The sequence below is a fragment of the Xenia sp. Carnegie-2017 genome, unplaced genomic scaffold (assembly GCF_021976095.1).
Source record: "Xenia sp. Carnegie-2017 unplaced genomic scaffold, XeniaSp_v1 HiC_scaffold_6, whole genome shotgun sequence".
NCBI lineage: Eukaryota > Metazoa > Cnidaria > Anthozoa > Malacalcyonacea > Xeniidae > Xenia > Xenia sp. Carnegie-2017.
Genome location: NW_025813526.1, coordinates 10,197,744 through 10,221,131, shown reverse-complemented (window position 1 = coordinate 10,221,131; position 23,388 = coordinate 10,197,744). Strand labels below are relative to the sequence as shown.

Genomic DNA, 23,388 nt, shown 5'->3' with positions numbered 1-23,388 from the left:
TGCCATACATACATAGGTCCCGATAAAAATCAATGCTTTGGCAGATAAAAGGTAACTCAAAATAAATCACTGCAACTCGTTTTTGGTTATATTTACATTTCGAAATCGTATACAGGCGAGTTAACTGGTAAACTATATATATTCTGTAGAAATTCATCAATAATAAGTTGATTCTAAAACTAAAAATTATTTTCAATTTACAATTGAACTGCCATAATTTATTTTGATTTAAACTGTGCTTGCGGTTGAATCACTGTTATCCATAGTTGTGCAAGGTTTTGTTTTAAAGAACTGTAGACATAAAAGTTTGCTTAGGTAGTACAAATTTTGCAACGTGATCCACGCACAAAAGTTTAATGAAGACAGATTACGAAGGTTTTGCTAGAAAATTGTGGACTTAAAATATTTGTTAATATGCAGTAGCTATTTATTAATCTATCCATCTAATGTGAAGTTGTTGATTTCTTTATTGCATGTAAATATGTGGTTATAGGTAAAGTGAATTCTAATGCAGAATGGTTTAGGCTTCTTTTTGGGGAGGAATTTGTTGGAAAGTAAATTATTTTGTCCAATATAAAGAATTCCGTTGTTGGAGAATGCTTTAGTTTTCTGCAAATGTTACTGTCTGTACTGGACCTTTATATGGGTTCCAATCTCTCATCTAGCTTAAAAAATTAACGAGTTGAATAGTGACAAAACTTCTGCATGTTTTTCCAAATTATAAAGGTCAAAGACCACACCAAATCATTGATTATTTAAAGACCAGACTAATTCATTGACAAGCCAATTGAACATGCTCTGGTTTAATGTACAGAAAGCAATGTATATGTCATTCCAAGTATTGTATTTTATCCAGCTGTTTCAGAAACTATTTTATATATGATTACTGATACCATACTTTCAAAGGATTTCCTAAACATACAAGTACTAGCTAAGCAAAAGTTGATGGATTTCTAGATGAAACGTAGACTGTTGCGTGGCCAGTTCAGATGTTATGGCCCTGCCGTGTGAACTTCAAAAGAACCAAAACTTCATAAGTTATTCTTTTAGGCATCTCGTATTTTTACAGTGATCGAATACGATGTAGACGGAGCACATTACACAGTTTTGTTAAGAAAGCTTTCAAATATGCGCAAGAAGAGAAAACGTGCAATAAACTAGCACTTTATTAAGTCTGCATTTGTTTTCTAATGCTCAAACTTGTAGCAAAAAGTGTATTTTAAATTATTTAAGATATGTAAGTTTTGTCTCAGACCCTTCCATAGGATCTTCACATATGGGCTCTTTTTCACACGCTTTCAAAAATCCTTTAATTACATTGAACTTACAATGCTAAAGATACGTTCTTGTTCCTTACATACTGTTACACATTTTATGACGTACACTTACTACACTATTGAAAAATAAGTAAGACATGATCTACTCAACATGTGTACCAGTTGTGTACAATGTTCTACAACAGTTGACTGAATGTCAAACAGTGCTCTTTATAAATACTTTTACATAAAGAATTTTTTCTCAACACCACTTCACCTTTGTTCCATTTCTCCACACATTCATCATGATATGCTATTCTTATAACAGCAGTCGTTTCTTCGATCACTTCATAAAGATTTTGTTCACTATTTAATAGTTCGGCCGTTAATAAACGAAAGTAATTCTTATTTTTCACTGTAACAGCATTTCTTGTCTTCGATTTCCTTTGCCACTCGTACCAAACCTTAACAACAAAAAGGTCATATAATGTTGAATTGGGCTATATATCTGCTTCCAAAAAATTGAAAGATTTTTCTTATCAGTAATAATCTTTATTCCTCGATATTTTTATTATTTTCAACGTAAAGACACATAGTGGTGACATATGTTTTAAATAAGACAAATTAAACATAATTTACAAGGCCTTATATGTTTTCGAAATTTAGTCAAATTTCTCATAGCAAATTTGTACTCTAAGTTAAGTTTCAAATGGTAAAAAGACAATAATTATTTGCGTATTTAAAACAAGCTCATCCGTTAAATTTATCTGTTACAAAGAAGTAACGGCATGAGCTGTGTATTTTGAACAATTCATGTTTGATGAATTTAGGGTGGAAAAACTATGATGCTAAATCATTTACATTAAAAAAAGTTTTTATTGGTGCCAGCAGCAATGATGGCACCATTTGTCACAAATGTCCTTGAGATTAAAGGACTTTTTTAAAGCACTTTGAAGCACTTTTCAAATGCTTTCGCTTCAAAGGAGAGTTAGCTCAAAATAGATATTAAGAATTGTTGATAACCTGTCCTATTTGTTCCCCAACTTTTTTTTGGCAAATTTGATATCAATCAGTAATGATTGAATGGTTTTTCTGTGATGTGATCATTAGTTGTGTTTAGTTAACACTGGGTGATGCTGGAATTTTTATTGTGCAAGTGTTTACTTAAAAAATTATAAGCTATATCAGCCATCAAAGTTTGCCACTGTGAGCAATAAGGAACTTTACAAAGTTTTTCCACTGCAAAACTAATTTTACCTTATGAGAGCGTTATATGACATGAATCTGATTAAAACATCCACTTTAGTGAAAATGATCAAACAGCATGCATTTAATTTCCTTCCTCTAATGGATAATTATTAAGATTCTTCACATAGCTTGACCACCACAGGCTTTAAAAGTTATTGGAGGGGGTGGAGATCTGAATTTTATGGTATCTATGACCAGCAACGTACAGTTAATGCTATTTATGAATTGTCATACAATTGAGTTGACTATTAGCCTTAAGATGAAATAAGCTTATGTTCTAACAATTCATACATTAAAAATTATGCCAAACGAACTGAAACTTTCAATGTAGAGAAGAGCTTTTCAATTTTTAAAATCACATTTACCTTGAAAGATATATTTATTAGGAGGATACAGCTATATCTTTAATGCAGAACTTAATTCTTGTGATATTCAGTATGGTGTGTGTTTGTTTTTGTTTTGATGACTTTTATAGAGGTGATATTTAGCATCACATCAGCGTTTAAACATGTGTTATTGTTAAATAATGTCAAACTTACTCTTAAAGGGAATAGCTGTTCTTTTAAAAGCAAATATAAATATGCTCAGCACTTTAATTCAATTTTGTAACTTGGGATTACTGCTACATAATAATAATTATAGTATTGATTGGATCGAGAAAAGTGTAAATAAACGAAAAAAAGTTTATTGTACATTGCGGTTGTTGCAAACGGAATATCAAAATCTTTGGAGTTTTACTTTTGATTTTTATTGCTGAAAGGCGATGTGAGCTTTAATCAGCTTTTAGTAAGATATAAATGTATGTATATAATATAGATTTATATCTATTTATAGATGATTACATATTACTGTCATTATATCGGAACATAATTCAAACGCAGAAAATTATCAAATGTAGAAATAAGGGAGATTTGCAATGAGTGCCGCATCTTTTGAAAGGTCAATCTTAGTAAATTGATACTTTTAAGGAACTGAATGAAGATTTATTTTATTCAGTTCAATTATTATCAACGCTTAATACTATAACTGTAGAAGTAATGGGTTAGCCAGACTGTATATGGTGGTCTCATGAAGTAAATTTTTATCATTTATGATTAAATTATGAAGAAGACATGTATTTTGAATTGTGTTTTAATCGAAACAATTTCTGTTGCTTCAATTAAGATTATGTTTTCGATTTTATAAATTGTGAATAAATTATGACAACTAGGAGGTTGCATAACGTGTCGTTTTCTTTGTGGGTATACTTATTTATCAATAACATCTTGATTCTAATTTCAAACTTAAGCTGGGCATAACTCTATCATTTATAAGAATTACATCTGACTGACATAAGAACGCGGACAATGACGTGCTAGACTTTACTAATTGGAATTTTTTTAAGAGCATAAATACAAAGTACAATTGAGGTATCTTTGCACCCTTTGTAATCAAACAGTCTCTTTGCATATTTTTAGCTGCTGTTTTCTTAAACAAAGTTTTCCAAGGAGCTGGTGTTTCCACAATCTTTAGACTGTTCCTACGCCACTGTTCTTGCATGCGCAAAGTTCTATTAGCTCGAAAACTTAATTTTACACGAGCTATCGACATCCTTGCTGGCACCAACATTAAATTAAAGATGATTAATAGTAAGAAATGTCAGAATGCATTGACTAGAATAGTCTTCCATAATGAAAAACGGCCTTTGGAAAAATCCCAGCTACTGACAAACATCAGTGATAATATCCTCCAAATTTTGTAGTGGTATGTCATACTATACTGCAAGGGTTATTTCGCTTGAGTCAGTCAATCGTTCATCACATGAAATTGCATTTTTAAGTGATTGGGGAAAGGTTAAGTCGCTAGAAGAACGGAAACCTTTTGAGTAAACACTCTCTGACATTTATAACTCTTGTTCATCTTTAATGAAATGTGGGAATAGCAAAGACGGGCAAAGGGAATGCTCTTGTGTAAATTCAGCTATTGTAAGACTTCATGCACACTTAGTGCATACAGAGGAAGCAGTTTTATAAATTGGCGACATAAAGGTAAATGTTGACCATAGTATTGCATTAAAATAATTAAACACATACACCTGGATGGCAAGTATTTAAAGTACGAAATTGCTATTCCATTTACAAGAATGAAAAAAAATGATAACATTGATTATTTATTCTATGTTGACAAATTTCTTATAAATATACATCGAACCATTAAAATTCAATTAGACCCATTTAAGTGAATAAAAGGAAGGCTACGTCAGTCGATACTTTGACACCTGTAGCGACCAGTCTTTCCAAGCAAAGTAAACACACGGTAATTGACGTGAAGGAAAAAATAACTTGTACGAACTAGGAATCTCCGTAAACAAAACAAAAAACCTTTCTTGTTTTTATTTGGTAAGCAAAGACTTTTAAATGAAACTTATTATCAAGCATACTGCATACACAATTTTTCGAGCATTAAATTTTTGTAAAGGAAGCCTTAGCCAAACATAACTATAAGGTATTTTGCTATAGTTGTACTCTTATAAATTGCTTTTGGCTGTTAAAATACGAGAACAGAACCCAAATATGTTGTTTTTATTTCGCAACATTTTTTTGCATTAAAATTTTGTCATGCATGTAAGCATGATTATTCAGAAACTGAAAGCAAAGAATATGGAAGCAATGTTTCAATAAGAACCTGATATTCATCTTCCAATCAAGAAAAAGAATGGCAAAGTCAACATCGTCTTTCAGCTTCACAGGCTTCATGATATCCTTTGAAGGAAGCAGGCAAAGCCGTGAAAATGAGACAAAAGCAGCAACGAACACCGTGCTTTACAAGCATTCTAGTGCATAGGCTGCAAAAATGAGAGACGAAAGATGATTGTTCCGAAATCCCTTTAACTTACCATGTATCCAAACATAATGTATGATGAAAGTGATGTATGAATGAGTTAACAACTACTGATTGCTATTAAAACACGTGAAATGCACTCACGACATTCTTCAAGTATCGTGTTAAAAAAACTACTGGACACTTTAAATGATAAACAATACTATGCTACTTACTAGAGTCATGAATTTATCCTTTTCTGTTGCTATTTCGGCATCCGCAAAACACAGAAGTATGCACATTGTTTAAAAAATAAAACTTTAAAAAGTGTTTGTGTTTGGATTATAAATAGTGTTGATATTTGCTATAGTGGCATGGTAAGGGTTATAACCTGGTGGTCGAAAAAATTTTTGTTTCGTGAGCCCACGTCTTTCCGTTGACTTTGACCACCAAAATCCGCTTTCTTAACGCAGGCCGCGCACTAATAATTTATAGAAATTTCAATGACATGCTCACTCCAGTCTTAATATAAATCAGTGGTTTCATACAATTTGGTGAAGCGTGATAGAAACTACAATCAGAACCACCACGGAAATTTAGGAAGTCTTTTACAAATTCATATACTGACATGAATGCTGTTGTCCAGACAGCTTGAAATTCCTAAAAGTTCTTTTTTGTAAAACAGTTTGACTTCATCTTCACCAAGAGTAACCGAAGCATTTGGTTTGTTTCCTTTTCCCTTTTTTTTGGGTCTTTTTGCTTTGATAGCAGAGCTTTTTGGGCAAGCTCAAAATCCCTGTCCATCATAATACTAAACCCGTTCTTTTTCTTAAAGTATCTCTCAAATGTAACAAAAATATAACGTATGGAAGTTGGTTCATATTCACTGTTGTCCTCTTTCTTTCTAACAGAAATGATAAATTCGCTTAAGTATTCGTTCAATTTTTCGACGGAAATGTCCTCGCTTTTTTTGGCACTCATTTTTCGAAGTTAAATATTCTTCAAAATGTCGTGTATCCTGCAACGTTTTTTTCTTCTGTTAATATCTTCCAGACATTTAATAAACTCTTTGACAGGCAATGTCTCCGCAAATCTCGAAGCCATTGATATAGGTACAATCTAAACTGGTTGTTTTTGTTTTGATTTTAATGCTGTCCACAATTAGCGGTAAAACTTGATATGCATTTTGTCACGAGTGAAGAAAATGATATATTATTTCAGGTGCTTGGAAATTTTAAGCCCATGATTTTTATTTCACCGTTTTGTTGCGCATAAATTTCAGTACTTGTATGATGATAAGAAATACTATATGTTTTCAATTTTCGTTTTTAATTAAAAGACAATATATTTCCACACTATAATACTTGGATTTTCATTGTTGTTCCTGTTGGTGTTGCGAGTTTTGTGCTGGTTTTACGACTAAATTCTTCGTTTACGGTGCAACTTTATTGCTCAAGACAACGCTTACACGCCACTGTACGGATTTGGAAGCGGTCTGAAATCTATCCTTTTTGATCTTGCGTTCACACAAGAACTATGGAACCGAAAGAACGGAGACCAGTTAGTCGGACAAATTTGCCGCTTTTAAAAAGGATGTCTTTTCTGACACTGCTAATTCCATATTACACTGTAAAAACTGATTGGTTAAAATAACCATTAAAATTGGTTACCTCAGACGCATTTAACCACTTTAACAAATATTTTTATGGTTACTGTAACCAATCATATGGTTATTTTAACCAATCATTTTTACAGTTTATCCCTTCACCGTGAATAAACGTCGGAGACAGACTCTTTTTATATCGATGCCGCTTTAGTGACTGTTTAGACGAGCTCGGATAACAGGGATTCGGTGAGGCCTTAAAGGATTTCTAGGCATTGAAACCGGGAAAAACTTTAAGCTTAAAACTGGTTATTGACGAGTCATTCTTTACGAGAAATTCTCAAGTTAGGTAAATTTGGTTATTTTAATTTTAAAAGTTTTGCGTAATTATTAAATGAGAACATTATAAAGTTTTCTGGAGATGATTTATGTAATGTTTACGGTGACCGACAAATGCAAAAGAGATATTAAAGAAAATAGTGATTTATTAAAGAATGGGATTTATTAGGCGAAATTAGAAATTACTTTAGCTAAAAGTGAGCAGAGATTTTTAGCAAACAGAGATTTATATAATGAACTGCGATTTATTTAGTGAACAGCTATTTATTTAAATAATGAGTATATTATGTTAATTTATCAACTCAAAAACATGGCATCTACGCAAAGGAACAAGTTCTGTCATGTGCAAAGAACACGTCTCAATACAACGTTTAGATATTGCCCACACTGCAGCCAAATTGTAGATACAACAGGTGAAACGTAAAACAAAAAGAAGGAACTCTTTTTTTTGTGCGAAAGAAAAGACAAAAACGTTCGAAGCTTGGGGACATTAAAGTTAAAATTACCATTGCAATTATGGAGAACAACAAGGCAAAAAGAGGAAATGCACTCTCTCTAAAAATTTTTGCGTCAGCTACTTTCGACCAAATAATGAAGGGAGCAACCTTGAAGCAAATCTACGTTCAATCAAGATTTTAAGTCAAAAGTTGAATATATGTTGGTCTTAAAGATGGTTCAGAGGTGAAAATTGTTCCTGGAACTGATCCTCCAAAGCCTTTCCACTTCTGCAGGTGTAAGGAGGTCCCTGTTTTTGGTTATTGCACTGATAAAGCTGCTCCGTGTTCCTTCGATTGAAAAAAATGCCGATTTAAAACCCTTTCTTGCTCAAGATGACTCAGGCATCTATTCAACAGATAATGACTTGCAAGATAATAATGATGAGAGGTCAGACGAAGAAATTCCTGATGATTGTCACACACAATGGAAGATTATCCCGAGGGCTAACTAGTCTTAAACCTACAGGCGCGGGCTTTTGAGATGCCCGCTGTGTCTAGACATGGTTAAGATTTGGACGTTTTTGCTATTCTGGCCAAGCTAAATGTGCTTAAATTAGATCATTTTTGCTGTTGCGACCTTAGCAGTAGAGTTGCTAAAACTTTAGCGGTTGAAAAATTTAGTTGAAAAACTTAGTTGAAAAACTTAGCAGTAGAGGTGAGACGTCAGAACATGAAGTTCATAAAGGTGATTGAAACCATATTGAAACCATCAGCATTTTTAACGAATGTTTTAGACACAAAGGGCCATCTACTTCCTTAAACAATTGCCTTCGTCAGGCCACTGTCTTTGCCCGAAATTTCCAAAAGTTGAATTCCATTTTGCTTTCAAATTTTTCCCATTGATGAAACTGAGCATCGTACAAATGTTTGTTCCGGTTTTCTTTGCTGTTGTGGCAGAGGATAACACTGAGATGCGTGTAAGTAATAGTGATCCCTCCAAAGAAGAATGCAGTACTTGAGATGAAAAGAAAATTCTAGACCTTCATTAGTTAGGTGTATTGAAAATCTTAGAAAAATGCTTGAAGTCTGTAGAAGGACATTTGCGAATAACTGATCAAAAGAAAACATATGGGAACACCATAAAAGAGCCAGAAGCAAATATTATTCAGCGGATCAGTTGCCAAAATTTATTAACATATTTTCACTGAAAGTTTTAATTATTTTTGTGGAAAATTTTATTCCAGATATCAATTCATTTTCTCTAGAGACCTTTGCGAAAAGTAAATAAACATGAAATACCACATGTTAAATTCAAGGAGTTGATTTAACTTCAAAAGTGGAGTTAAATAAAAAGGTACAGAATGACTACTTTTTTTGAGTTAAATTTTACTCCAAAATTATAGCTCCACTTTTGGGGTAAGCGTAACTCCAAAAGTGGAATTAAAATAACTATAAAGGAGATATTTCTACAGTTCCTTTATAGAGTTATTTTAACACTAAACACTTAGAGTCATGCTAACTCCAAAAGAATTACTCCTAATTACGAGTTGTATTTCGAGGCAGTGAACAAGTATACAAAGAACAGTTTATTGAAAACATAGAGTTATCGTAAAATTACCAGCAAAATGCAATAATGAGAAAAACCGAAATCTATTTTACGATAATAAATAAATATGCCAGTAAATACTTGATTACAAATACATTAAAAATATTATATAACTGTCTATTCCTACAAGAATATAAAAAAGCAACTATGGTATGTTATAAAATAGAGGTACCCTTGATGTCAGATGTCGTTGCTGTTGTCACTGAGTTTTTCGTTTCGTTGGGTTCGTTGGGTTTGTAAGTGTTGCGTTTGATAAAGTGGGAGTTATAGTTATTTTTGTCAAAAACACGTTTGAGATACTTTTTTTTGTTGTGTAGAGCGTTCGGTGAATCACATATGATTTGTGCATGTCTTGTTAATGTTCAGATTGTGGTGGCTTTGTGTGATGTAGAGTTGTAAGATGATTGTTGTAGTAGTCGGTCAGTGTGTGTTGGTTTGCGATAACTGTTGTTCGTAGTTTTTGATTGTCTTGTTTCACCAAACAGTCGAGAAAAGGAAGAGTTCCGTTTTCTTCGACATCTTTGGTAAATTGTATGTGGCTGTTATGTTTGTTGATGTGAGTGTGAAAGTCATCAATCTCGTCTGCATGCTGTGCTGTGATTGTGTCATCTACGTAGCGGAACCAAAAAGATAGTGCATGTTTGTAAGTCGTGAGAGCCCGTTCCTCTATAGATTGCATTACAATTGCAGCAACTCCAATAGAAACGGGTGAGCCCATTGGTGTTCCATGTAATTGTTGGCTGTTTACACATGATGTTGTTTAAAACTTCGCCATTTGCCATTCGCTTTACAATAATATTGTGCTGGCCAGATTATCAAGCAAAGAAAGCTTTCATGGCAAAGAACCGATGATATCTCCTTTGGCAGCAGAGAAAGTAAAATAAATAATGCAATTATATAGTTCGTGCATGTTTCCAAAGTGCACGAACTACAAACACGAGTCTCGCAGACAAATAAGATTACTTGCGGGATTAAGTTGGTCATGCCTTTTAAAATCAGCATGACCTAATGACGTTAGACATCGCGTTTGAGCATGCTGAGATGATTTTATCCAATCAAATTACGGATAATTTTACCATAAAATATATTATTTGGTCATGGAGATTTTTCAGAGCAATACCAAGTCACTGTTATAAGGGTAGAATAAGTTCTAGTGTGAAAACGTAGTGGAATAAAACGCAATACAATGGTTGACCTTCGTCCCAAATAGTCATATTATGTTAATAAAGTAATCTATAAGAAATTATTACTTGTCAGAATGTACAATGAAAATAAAACTATGGAAAAAATTTTTTGGAAATTTTTAGTCGTGCTGAGCATGACCAGCATTACCGTCTTTGATTCTAAAGATGACTACCGCTAAGGTTGTCGAGACGTCAATCAACAACAACAAAAACAGTCCTTCTCAGAACTCTACTAACCTGCACGATCTACATGTACAAACATGTAATTATATTTAAATCAAGAATTCGTTTTCCATTGGGCTAACTCATAGTTACGAATGCAAATGTTTGAATTAAATTTATAAGTATTGCGCATTTAATAAAAACGAGAAGTTTTTTTTAAAATAAACATGTTTCAACATCTCATGACGCCATATTCAGTATTATAAGGAGTATTTTGTATGTGATGAATATACAATAATAATAATAATAATATCATACTGTGATACCATTTATGCATTTATGAATAGATTATTATATTATGATGAAATAGTGGTTAGAATTAATGATGAAAATATTTGCAGGCTGATTATAATGTTAAAACGAAAAACTTTAACTTTAGGATTAGTGTTAGTTTTGTTGATGTGAAGTGCTTCTTTGATTTAGAGTGCGAATGTGGTATCTGCAGTGTCGATGATTTTAAAGCAAGAGGGTCAATAGTTAGTTTAGTTTAGGCACAGGCACATTTTTTACTTAATGGAAAATTTTATAACCAGACCGATGGTGTTGCGATGGGTTCTCCCCTAGCACATATACTTGCTAACATTTTCATAGGCTATAATCAGCCTGCAAATATTTTCATCATTAATTTTAACCACTATTTCATTGTAATAGAATAATCTATTGATAAGTGTATAGATTGTATCACAGAATCATATAATTATTATATATATTTACCACATACATAATACTCCATATTATACTGAAGTTGGCATCATGAGATGTTGAAACATGTTTATTTAAAAAAAAAACTTGTCGTTTTTATCAAATGCGCAGTATCAATAGTGCTTTTACGCAGTTACGGTACATTTATTCGATTGAAGATATTGCAAATCGGAAAACTAACAAAAAAGAGGCGATAACGACAATTATTAACAATGCACAAACCTTTGACATAAGATTCACTTCTCGAAGGTTCATTGTTGCGCTGTAATCCAAAGAGAATTTTTCCAGGACTTCATGAAGAAATTCGTGACCCTTTTCAAAGAAAACAATCGAAGAAAATACTTTTGATTTTTCATCAACAACAATCAAGTTCAAATTGGCTCCAAATGAAAAATTTAAAGGTTTTAAAAGGATTGTATCATCATTTAAGTATCCTCCACCGTATTGATACAAAAGTAATAAACTTAACATTCCATATTTTCTCAGAATTTTTCCATCACTGTCCTCTAAAAAAGCTGGATGCTGGATGTTACTCAACGGTGTGTTCTTTATCAAGCTAGCAACTGAGTATTTTTTTACATAAATTTGATAGCCAACTTCATGGAGAAAGTCAAACGATGTCTGATCTACTGTATTGCTGTGCACATATAAATGTGCAGAAGGATGATTACGTAAAATAGACTCAATGCAACCTTGTTGATACCATTGTAATCCACGATGATCTCTATGTGAATAGTATAATTCGTTATCCAGAATTATATGGAAGATAAAAATACGATTGCTGACATTTATCAACCATTTGGGTGTAAGTGGTATCATGCCAAAACGAAGTGCACTTTCATAAAAAACGTTCTTCCGGCGAATTACATTCCACATTGATGAAATCAGTCTCATACGAGTGCCAAGATTTGGATTTCTGGGTGGGATAGACCAGTTAAACTGTGTAAGTTTTTCTTTTGCTTCTTTTTGGGTCAATTTGTGAAGATCAATTAAATGGAACATTTCAGTAAGACCAGCTAACCTATCCGAACTTTTGTTGCCTTTTCCTCCACCTCCAGGCATTCTATTTCCATCAAAAAAGATTACAGGCGTGCCCAAAGCAACGCATGGTAGTGCCACGTGAATTCTCTGCGTGATCACAATTTTAGCATTTGAGTATTTTTCAAGCAATCGATAAGCATGCAAATGACGTCTTTTTGTCATCAAAGTTTCATTTCGCCCAAAATCAACATTATGGCTTACGAATTTTGCGCTCTGCTTAACCCATTTTGGTAGCACATTATAGCCTTCCTGTTTTACATCAACAATATAAATTATTTCATTTCGTTTACTTAATGCTATTGGACGTTTAAGAAAGATTGTCATGCATCCAGAGAAAAAGGATCGAACTCCTAATGTTTCCAGAAATTTTTTAGTCTTCGTATCACGAGCACCTATAGGCTGTTTTGATTTTAGAAAAGCAATCATATCAGGATTTTGTGCAATGACATTTTGAAATGCAGAGTTAACATGAACTGATAACATAATGGAATTGATATTTGAAGGTGGTGGCCATTTACGACTTCGTCTACCCCACCAAGCATTGAAAAGACAAAACTCGCCATCGACATTGGGCGCAATTGGCATATCTCTATCGTAGAAAAAGTCGAGAAACGGAAAAAACTGAATGCCGGAAAGTGTCTGCATTTCATCACCAATATTCCCATGATTACGAAAACCAACAAGACTGTCTAGGGAAAGTATTCCGAAATGCTGGTCCTTATCACTAATAGACATTCCTTTCTCGTGGTAAAGATCTTTCAGGCTTTTTGGATTCCGAATTAAACACCAGCGTTTATAAAGATTACAGTGTCTCGAGTAAGCATTCCATACATTTCCTTTAAACGATGAAGGTAAATTTGCTGGATTCCATTGTCTCATTGTAAAAACAAACTTCTTGATTTTTTCCATGACTATGTTAGCCCCTTCCGGCAATCCTTTTTTGATGTTCGAATGAAAGCTTTTAACATTTTTTTCAAGCAAAATACAGGGAAATATGTCATCTATGACCTTTTGTTTCTCACTGTACTCTCTATAATAGGGAAAGTAAAATGTTCCACCGTATCGCCACAAATGCCCAAGACAAAGAGCCTGAGTTAAGTACCATTCAAAATGAACTCCAGTCAATATCTTATACAAAATATGACGTCCACCCCATTTTTCTAAAGGGGTCTCGTCCAATACATCTGGTACGATAAGAAATTTAGCTGAAATCAAAGGGTGTTTTAGACGTTCTACGGCATTCACACATGCCATAGTCCCACAATACACATTTACGGGTATCTTGGTTTGCTTGTGAAGATTTTCTACACTACTAACGAACGAATGAAAACCTTTTTTATTGAAAAGCCAAGCAGTAGTAACGTTACCACTTACAGACCTGGTATTAGAGAGTTGATGAGCAAAGCTCTCACTGTGTTCAACATACACAATATTTTGAAAAACTGCAGTCCACAAAAGTGTTAATGGGAGCAAATAAAAGACAACTTTAGCCATTCCAATTAAACATGCGCGAACATTCAAAAGCTTATTTTCATTCTGATAATTAATAAGATATATTCCAAGACCAAAAAAAACAATAACATAACCGGTCACCAATTGCCAGGTTAGAACGTTGAAATACCTGATGCTGAATGTAAATTCTAGTAAACGTTTGCAAAAATTTAAGAGCGCGTGATTTAATGGGGTAACATGTTGGAGAACTGAGATAGAAGCCAGGTTGTACAATCCGTGAAATGTTCCCGACGTTATATTATTAAAAGAAAGGTGTAAGGCATTATATGGCAGGAAGAACTTAAAAATTACCAACGGTAAGAGGCCAGAAGCACCATAGAATGATAAATTGAAGTACATCTCAATAGCCCCGTCGTAAAATTGCCCATGTGCTCTTTTTAAAGCGATGTTACGAAGTGGAAATAAAATACTTGACACAACTGCAGCTACAATTCCGTAAACATTGCGCTCTGTATTTGACATCAAAAGAGTCATTCCTAGTGACATAAGCATAATTGATACAAACACTGAAGCCGTTACACGTTGTTTTTTTTTATCTTCCACTTGCTGCTGGTAGAGAATAAAAATATATGTAAATAAAAGTTCAGTAGACTTGATTACCTGAGTCACGCTTGAGCTTTCAAATGCATATGAAACATTGACTAAAAGATGGCCGATAACATTAGTAGCGACAGCCACCAAACTGTTATAACTCTGAATGATCTTTAAACCAAATAATCTTCGCTTAAGAAGAAATAATAAAATTGCTGACCCTAAACAACCAACAATTAATTGCAAGCAAGTTAAGTCGAGCCATTTTATGTCGCCAAATGATTGCTCGGTAATTGAAATTTCATCTTTGGAAAACTCAAATGTAAGAGTGCTTGCAATCCACCATACGATTATTAAGACGACAATCTTAACTTCAGCCATTCTTCGACATTTACTGAAGATTTTTTGAGAGAGAAATGACATTGCCACGTATGTCCAAACTGATGGTTTTTATTTATTTACATAATAATAAAAACCATACAAAGATCTTTTATATGATTTGTGCTTTAGAAAGTTATTCAACAAAGCCACAATGAAATGCTTGAGTAGTTTAAAGAATAAGTCTGATGGTAATGCTTTGAGGGCTTGTGTTTAATTCTGTTGATAAAACTCCGCTATAATATACCGAGCTGCCTAAATAATCAGCTACAATATTGCAGGAAAATGTTGTAAATTAAATAAAGTCCAGAATTGACTGTAAATTAAGTTAGCAAGAAGATAGTTTAAACTATTAGAGATTACCAGTTGAACAATCTAGTCATCAAAAAGAGCCTATAATGCAATCTGCTACAAACCAACTAAACCCACGTACAAGCCTTTTTACATTGATAGACAAATGAGCTTAAAGGGGAACTCCACCCTCACATAATGTTGGTCTTAAAAGTTCCATTTTTATGCAAAGGTTACTATATTTTGAAATTTTTACATCAGCTATTTTATTTTTAACAAAATCGCGTCTTCAAGTGCGTTATTTGAGCTGTTTTGAGGTTTAGCAGAGTGGGCACAGAAAGCGTCAGCGGAAAATATTTTGACGTCATATCGTCAAACCGATTTGGAGTTGTGTTAACAACAAAGTAAAATAATAACGCACAGCCTTGCACAAAAAACAACAACAAAACAATCGCTTATAATGGCTTTTTTGGAAGAACCTCGGGCTAATTTACCAATCGATAATGAAATAGAAGGCAATCCAGCAAACAATATTCGGCCATATCAGTTTGAGCCCGAATGGCCGGCTGGTGAACACAAAGAAGCTAACCAGTTTGAGGACAACAAAGAACAGGAATTTGTGTATATTGAGGATGAACCTCGGCGCGACAATCTTGAATGGTGAGTAATAAAATGTTATATTATTCTAGACCATTGTTTAGATCTCGAAAGAACGTTTTCAGTTTTGAAGTTGACCACGTCCACACACACATACTTCAGATTTTAAGTTTTTATAGTAAGATACAATCTTTATTGAAATTTAGACATTTACTTTTCAAGATCCTTTCTTTTAACATATTCAGGTGTCAATGTGGTAACTACCAAATAATGGACAATAACGAGGAATGTTTATGCTGCAAAGAGATTTCCAATATTTGTGACAAAAATGTAGGCAGTAGAAACGAATGAGACCACCGAAGTCCTTTTGTGCATTACACAACATCCTGGTTTTGAGCTGGTATGTCTTAACAGGTGGGTTTTTCAAACGGCTTGGTACCTGTACAAGCAGCAATATGAGGTAGCATATGATGGGCCCAAAGACAAACTGTACCGCCATATTGCATATAGACAGTTGACAAGATGGTGCTGGGGTATCTTGGGTAAAGAAGTAAGAGTCGTCTTGCCATCATGTGCAGTTACTTGCATTAGAGAAACATTTCCTCCACCTGGCCCTGCAGAGGAATTTCAATTTGAAGGCTTCCACTATGTTGGTTTTGCTATGTTAATATTTAAGAATGAATGTACATAAGTTGTCTTGACTGATTCAACATCATATTATATGGGCATGGCAAAACCTAGCATCACCACTGACATTTTATGCAAATCTAGACTGATGCTCCTTTACAACTACTGCTTTCCTGGGTGGACATGATTTAGAAATGTTCTTTAGAAGATTCTCGCCATGATGTACAAGTTCAATCTCCTAAGTTTTTCATGCATTCACAACCTCGGCAAGTAGTTTATCAATGTACTGGCACTCCTTCTTTTCTTTCATTGCTTTTACAACCCATTGCTTCTTTGTTTTAGCAAAAATCATTTTGTAACGGTCTTGCCTTTTGTTTGTCCCTGACTTCATGACTGCTTTATCACGGTTAATATTGTTGTTGTGATCTAATGCTGCTAAATGAGTGCGGGCTACCATTCCAGAAAATGAAAAATGCTCTCACTTTGGGCAGTATTTCAGTAAAAGGGAATGGTAAACCTCCAACTCTACTGTGTGACAAAACTCAGATAGCTTCCACAGGTCTTTTGGAAGCCTCTTGTCACATATCACCTTCTCTGCAGCAATATATGCTTGTGAAGTAGGAGATAACCACTTCTTCTGTTTGTTTCTCTTTCTGTTAATTGTTGGTGGCATTGATGAAAATATGTGTTCCCTCTCCAGAAATGCTTGTTATTGGTTAAGGATAGACTTCTAATTTTCCACCAATTCTTCTGCATTCTTGTTACAACTTGCAGAGCACCACCAAAGATGATTAGAAATGGACTTAATCCAATGGGTCAAGTCATCATTTCCCTTAATGTTAGACTTTGTTAGTTTTTGTGACAGATTTAGACAAATGCCACACATCATATTGGTGATCAATATGAGGGTGTTTGTTTTTCATAGCACTGGCAATTTTTGTCCCAAATGTGACTTAAAAAAGGGAAATTATGTACAAATAATTAGGAAACTATAAGTTTATACTGTACGTCAAGGAAAATACACCTAAATTCTATGCACGAAAGGCGAATTTTACAATGGTTTTATGTAGGGTTATTTTCTAACCATAATGAATCTAAATTACGCAACCATGTTTTATTATTATTCAATGTTATTCATGGCAATAGACTGGTTAGTGATCAGTAGAAACTGTAGTTAAGGTTGAATTCGGAGGACAAGCAAACGAAGCAAACGGCATTACAGCACAGTTTCCACAAAAAATAAACGTTCGCATTTTTTAAAAAATAATATTAATCGACATTCAAATTCTATATGTAGTGCGGTAACTGTGCGATAATGGCTTTTATGGATGTGAAATCGTTCTATTAAAACAGAATACAAATAACCAGCTCAATACTTGCATGTAAGCTATAAAAGTTGCTTGTGTATATACCTATGAATAAAAAATTCTGACGAAACATTTTGTGATGAGGAGAAGCATTTTGACGCAAGTTTGTTAAGACTGTGCAATGACTTTACATAGAACTTTGAGCAGCAATTGACGATATGACGTCAAATGCAAGCCGCTGACATATTCCGCTCCCACGCACCGGATGCCCTAGCTGCAACATTTCAACCAATTTTTGTGAAAATATTGAATGAAACAAACAAAATTTAAGGATTGTTTGGAGTGGAGTTCCCTTTAAGGATTGTTTTGTGGATATTCAAATATAAATACAATTTCACTTAATTCAGTCCTTCTTATTTCATTTTCATTTTTTCGCCGATCGCGCTTTGCAATTGATTTACTTGACATTAGGTTTCACCTATTTTAAATTGTTTAAAGCATCGATTTTCTAAATTTTAGCATGTCGCAATGAAGCCCGAATGTAATGGTCGGCTCTAGATCATAGACAACATATGCACAATTATGCTCCTCCTGCATAAACAGGTCTGTCGTAGTCGTTAAATAAATACTCCATATACTATTTTACAATTTTTTATCAACGCATAAAATATACGTATTTTAAAATATCAATGCCTACATTGGACTCCATTCAGTGGCTCGAAATGCCTATACGATGTTGTGTGGAATTTAAATAGTTACATAATACATTATGTAATTTGATTTGATGTTGGTAAGTGTACAATGTAAATTATTATCTAACTTATACATATATATACTGCTTAAAAATAAAAGTTTCTCCGGATTTTATTAATAATTTCATTGAGTTTTCGACTCGTTGCTTCGAGCCTTCGTCAGAATGATGAAATTATCTATTTACAGTTGCTTTTGGCATGTAGACGCTTAAAGCGTCTAATTGGATTAGCGATTGGATTTATGTGATTGGATGGGGTGAAATGCGTGGCCATGGGTTTTGTTGTATTGTGAATATGATTGGTGTTAATAATATTAGAGTGTGGTGTTTTAGTTTTGGTGTTGTTTGCAGCTTTTTGTCCTCTTTCTTTAGTTGTGAGTATATGATGGGTATATCGATATGTCTGTTTATTGTGTCGTTGTCTTTACTGTACCAAGCTTCTTTAAATTCGCGTGCGTGTTTAGTCTGTGCGCGTATCAGCGCCTCAATTTTTCCAGAAATTAATTCACAACGATTTATTATTAACAGTTTATTAGAATGGGTTAGATTAATACAAGCGTACAATATACTGGCAAACATAGAATCTGTTTTGGAATTTGAATGAACTCAAGCTCCTGTTGTTATGAATACTGTAACTGTTTCTCCTCCTTCTCTGAATATACCAAGGGAAAATTAGAGATGTACTTTAGTTATGGGTTTTCCCAAACTAAAATATCTGAAGTCTTATGTATGAACAGGAAAACAATTGGCAGAAGACTTCAGCGTTTTGTTTTCTTAGAGGAAATTCCTCTATACACTGACATTTCTAGTTATAATCATGACATTGTAGTATCAAATGTATATAAAGATTTTCCAAATTGTGGCATATGTCAAATGAAAGAGTTCTTAGGTTCACGTGACATACGTGTGCGATGGCAGAGAATGAGTTCATCTTTGTGGTGCATTTATCTTGACGGTATCTTATTGATGACCGTGCAACTGAATCTTGTTAATCACCGACATTATTCTGTACCTGGTCCTCTTTCCCTTTGGCATCTATATGGAAATCACACACTTGTACAATATGGCTTTGTCATACATGTTTGTGTCGATGGATATTCTTGGAGCATCATGTTCCTTAGTCCTAGTACAAACAACATGGCCTGTACAGTGTTTAAACTTTTCATGCGTGCTGTTGGAGTATTTGGTTGACTTCATAGTATACGGAGAGGTCACGGTGTGGAAAATGTAGACCTTGCATCAAACATGTTTCTAAACTCAGCCAGATGTCCTGTAAGAGGGAGCTTTATAGGAGGAAAGAGATGCCACAATCAGAGGATAGAAACGTTTTCGGAGGGATCTATTTCATGGTTGTGCATTTGTATTTTATCATGTTTTCTGTTACATGGAAGAAATTGATCTTCTGGATATTAGTAAACAAACTCATTTAATTTGTTTGCATTACATATTCTTACCGATTTTTTTGCATCACATATTCTTATATCTACAACTGTTTCAACAAGGAAATGATCATCACCCATTAAGAACGGAACCAAACATGAGTCCTGTGCAATTATGGGTTAGTGGACTTACCTCATCTTGTAGTGCAGGCATATCGGATTTGGAAAATGCAAATGGCTATGGTGTTGATTTTGATGGCCCTTTATCATCAGAAAGATATGATGGAGAGACATAGAGGGACAATGTTGTTGAAGTTCCTGAGGTATGCCCCCTTTAAATGAAGCTCAGCTCGATCAATTTAGTCTGCAAATAATGTTGAGATATGCTCGCATACTCTTCTTGTAATTAGTAAATAATTTAGTCAAATGTAACTAACTAAATGATTATTTTAAGAGATACTTATGTGCAATAATCAAATATTTTTTATAGTTCCTAATAGCTTTCCGTTGATGGTAAATTAACCATATTTAGTAAAGAAGCAATATATCCATACGTAATATCTTTTATAATTAGAAGTAGTTTAACCATTGTACGATAGATCGTAGACAATAGACATTGACGTTGAATATTAAATGTGATCATAACAGTTATCTGTATTATCTCTATTTGTTGGTGTAAGTCAATATATACTAATGAAGGTAGATGGCTACATCACAAAACCTAACAGGTTATGGGCTCAGGAGAGGAATTGTCTTCGATGTAGATGAAGCCAAGTATGAACTCTGGAAGGTGAAGTTTCTTTCGTTTATGAGAATACCAAAAGCTGTACGATGTGTTCGTTCCTAGTCGAGACGAGGAAGAACTGGATGAGGCGAGAAATGCAAATGCCTTCGCTGAATAGGTACAATGTCAGGACAATCAGAGTTTGTCTCTTATTATAAGAGAGGTAAGAGATGATGGTAGAAAAGCGCTTGGTGTTCTTCATGAACATTACCAAGGAAAAGGAAGACAAGAATCATCGTTCTGTATACAGAATTAACGTCGTTAAAGAAAGGGGAAAATGCAACTACGACTGATTTTGTGATACGTCTGAGACGGCAGCGACTAATTTAAAATCTGCTGAGGAAATTATAAGCGATGGGCTGCTGGTTGCAATGGTTCTGAAAGGGCTTCCGAAAAATTATAAAACGTTTGCAACTGTGGTCATCCAAAGGGAAAAAAATGACTTTCACTAAATTCAAAACGACGTTGAGAGCTTAAGACGAGAACGAAAAATTGTATGAAAAAGATGAAACCGATCTAGTTATGTTTTCAAAACAGAATCAACGATTTTAAGGGAAATGTTTTACGTGTGGCAAGAAAGGTCATAAAAGTTCTGAATGTTGGATGAAAAACTGAAAATGGTGTGCCAATTGCAAAAGCAAGACTCACAACACAAATGAGTGCAAGGCAACGAAGAAGGACACAGTAAAGAAAGTTAAAGAGAAAACAATAAAAGATGAACATTCATTTGCATTCACAACACAAGAGTACAAAGACAGAAGAAGAAGAAGCCAAGGAGATATAGACTTGCTAGTGGACACGGGAGCAACGAGTGACATAAATAAAGACAGTTCCAAATTTCAAATTTTCATAAAAATTTTGATAGCAATACTCATTTTAATGAATTAGCTGATGGGAGAAGAGCTAATGTTGTATTACGAAAGAGAAATGCTAAGGTTAAGTTATTTGATGTTAAGGGTAACTTGCATGATGTAATCTTGCATAACGCGCTCTATATTCCGACGTACAATGAAAGTATCTTTCAGTATCAGCAGAAATAGACAGAGGAGGCACAATAAATTAGGAAAACAAGTAAGTGAATACAAAACCGAGGAAGGCAGCGTATTCAAACTTGAGAGGAAAGGTCGATTATATTACTTAAATAGTATTTTTTCGCCAAGCAACACAGCAACGAGAGCAAAATATCGGTTAGAATTTGTTCATTGTGATTTACCAGGGCCAATTAAGCCTACTGCTAAAGACGGCTTTAAATATGCTTTATCATTTGTTGACTATTTTACAGGAATAACCATGATCTATTTTTTGAGAAGGAAAAGTGATACACTTGAGGCGACGAAAAGGTTTTTAGCTGACACTGCACCTTATGGCAAAGTTAAGAGACTACGAAGCGACAACGGAGGTGAGTTTGTTAATAAAGAATTCCAATCTTTGTTAAGAAATCATTGTATGAAACATGAAACAAGTGCACCTTATTCTCCGCATCAAAACGGCACAGTAGAGAGAGCATGGCAAACTTTATTTAATATGGCAAGATGTCTGTTATTAGAGGCAAAGTTACCCAAATATTTGTGGACTTATGCTGTGATGACTTCACTCTACATTCGAAACAGGTGTTTCAACTCACGTTTAAGAAAACGCCATTCGAAGATTTTTTGGTAAGAAACCAAACGTGAGCAACATGCACATATTTGGATCCTACGGTGGCCCGTATGTGCCACAGCTTCTGCGTAGAAATAAGTAGCTGTTCCATACAAATCAAGTTTCTCCGTACGACGAATATAAGATTGCTCCATGGAAAACGAACTGCTCCACACAAATGTTAACCTTCTGCTTGTTGAAATGCTACTTCTCCACACTTAAAGAAAAGTTGGTAAGAGCAAATAATCCCTCCTCCATGATGAAATTATCTTTCTCTATACAAATAAACATACCGAACACTCTCTTACCCCTGGCAAAAATAACACACGTGCACACACTCAACGTCTGGAGGGGGTAACCGAACTCAAAGCAAATCCTACTACACCACCACGAGCAACAAGGGAATGAAACCATGAAGTTGTGTATACAATGCGGCGAACATGTTGAAGATAAGTCAAAGTTTTGTCTGAGCTGTGGAAAGAAACTATTTAATAGTAAGTTTTAAATAGCGTGTGTAGCAGAAATCGAAAGGCATTTCAAAAGGCATTGACAATGTGACGGCTGACATTGCAGACGATGTTGTGGAAGATCTGCATCTGAAAGATGTCATTGAAAAGGTATACGATATCTGTATCCATTTGAGTCCTTAACAGTTATACCTATGTACATTTTAATTTTCGAAACATGTATGTTTTTGAATTAATGCAGTTAAAAAGTATTGATGATGACGATTCATTCCAGTCAGCATTGATGACAGATAATGTTTTTGAAATTTTGGGCAAGATTGTTTACAGAGGGGTACCAACCCGAGAGAAATTATCTTCCAGAGATTCTATTATAAGATATTTTGTTTATTAGCTATCTGAATAGTTCTAGCAACACATGTACATTCAAGATGTGTTACTAAGTAACATATATAGAATGACTGCTGGTAACAATTGTTCCAATGTTGTTGTTATCAATGGACAATGTTCCTTGTCTGATATATGTATATTTTCTGGTAGTGTTGCTGTTGATTTTAGATCTATTGTTGTGTTTGAGTTCAGTAAGTTGATGCCTATGTTAAACCAAATTATCGATGGCCTTTGCTGCTTTGGTACATATGATTTAATAAAAGAATTCACAGACTTTTTAGAACCTGTCTTTGTGCAGAGTG

The 23,388-nt window shown here is 34.3% G+C and overlaps 1 protein-coding gene across 2 annotated transcripts; it reads right to left on the bottom strand.

Moving 5' to 3' along the window:
- Positions 1–1,179: 1,179 nt before the first annotated feature.
- On the bottom strand, positions 1,180–14,915 carry LOC124458151. Of its 2 annotated transcripts, none has more exons than XM_047008229.1 (3): positions 14,550–14,915; positions 11,619–11,708; positions 1,180–1,720 (listed from the first exon to the last, which is right to left on the bottom strand). In XM_047008229.1, exons 1-3 carry the CDS (start codon positions 14,901–14,903, stop codon positions 1,454–1,456), a joined length of 711 nt encoding a protein of 236 aa, XP_046864185.1. In that variant the 5' UTR covers positions 14,904–14,915; the 3' UTR covers positions 1,180–1,453. The 2 variants fall into 2 exon arrangements, with proteins under 2 accessions (XP_046864185.1, XP_046864186.1); XM_047008230.1 differs by lacking the exon at positions 1,180–1,720 and adding an exon at positions 8,488–8,676.
- Between the last annotated feature and the right edge of the window lie 8,473 nt (positions 14,916–23,388).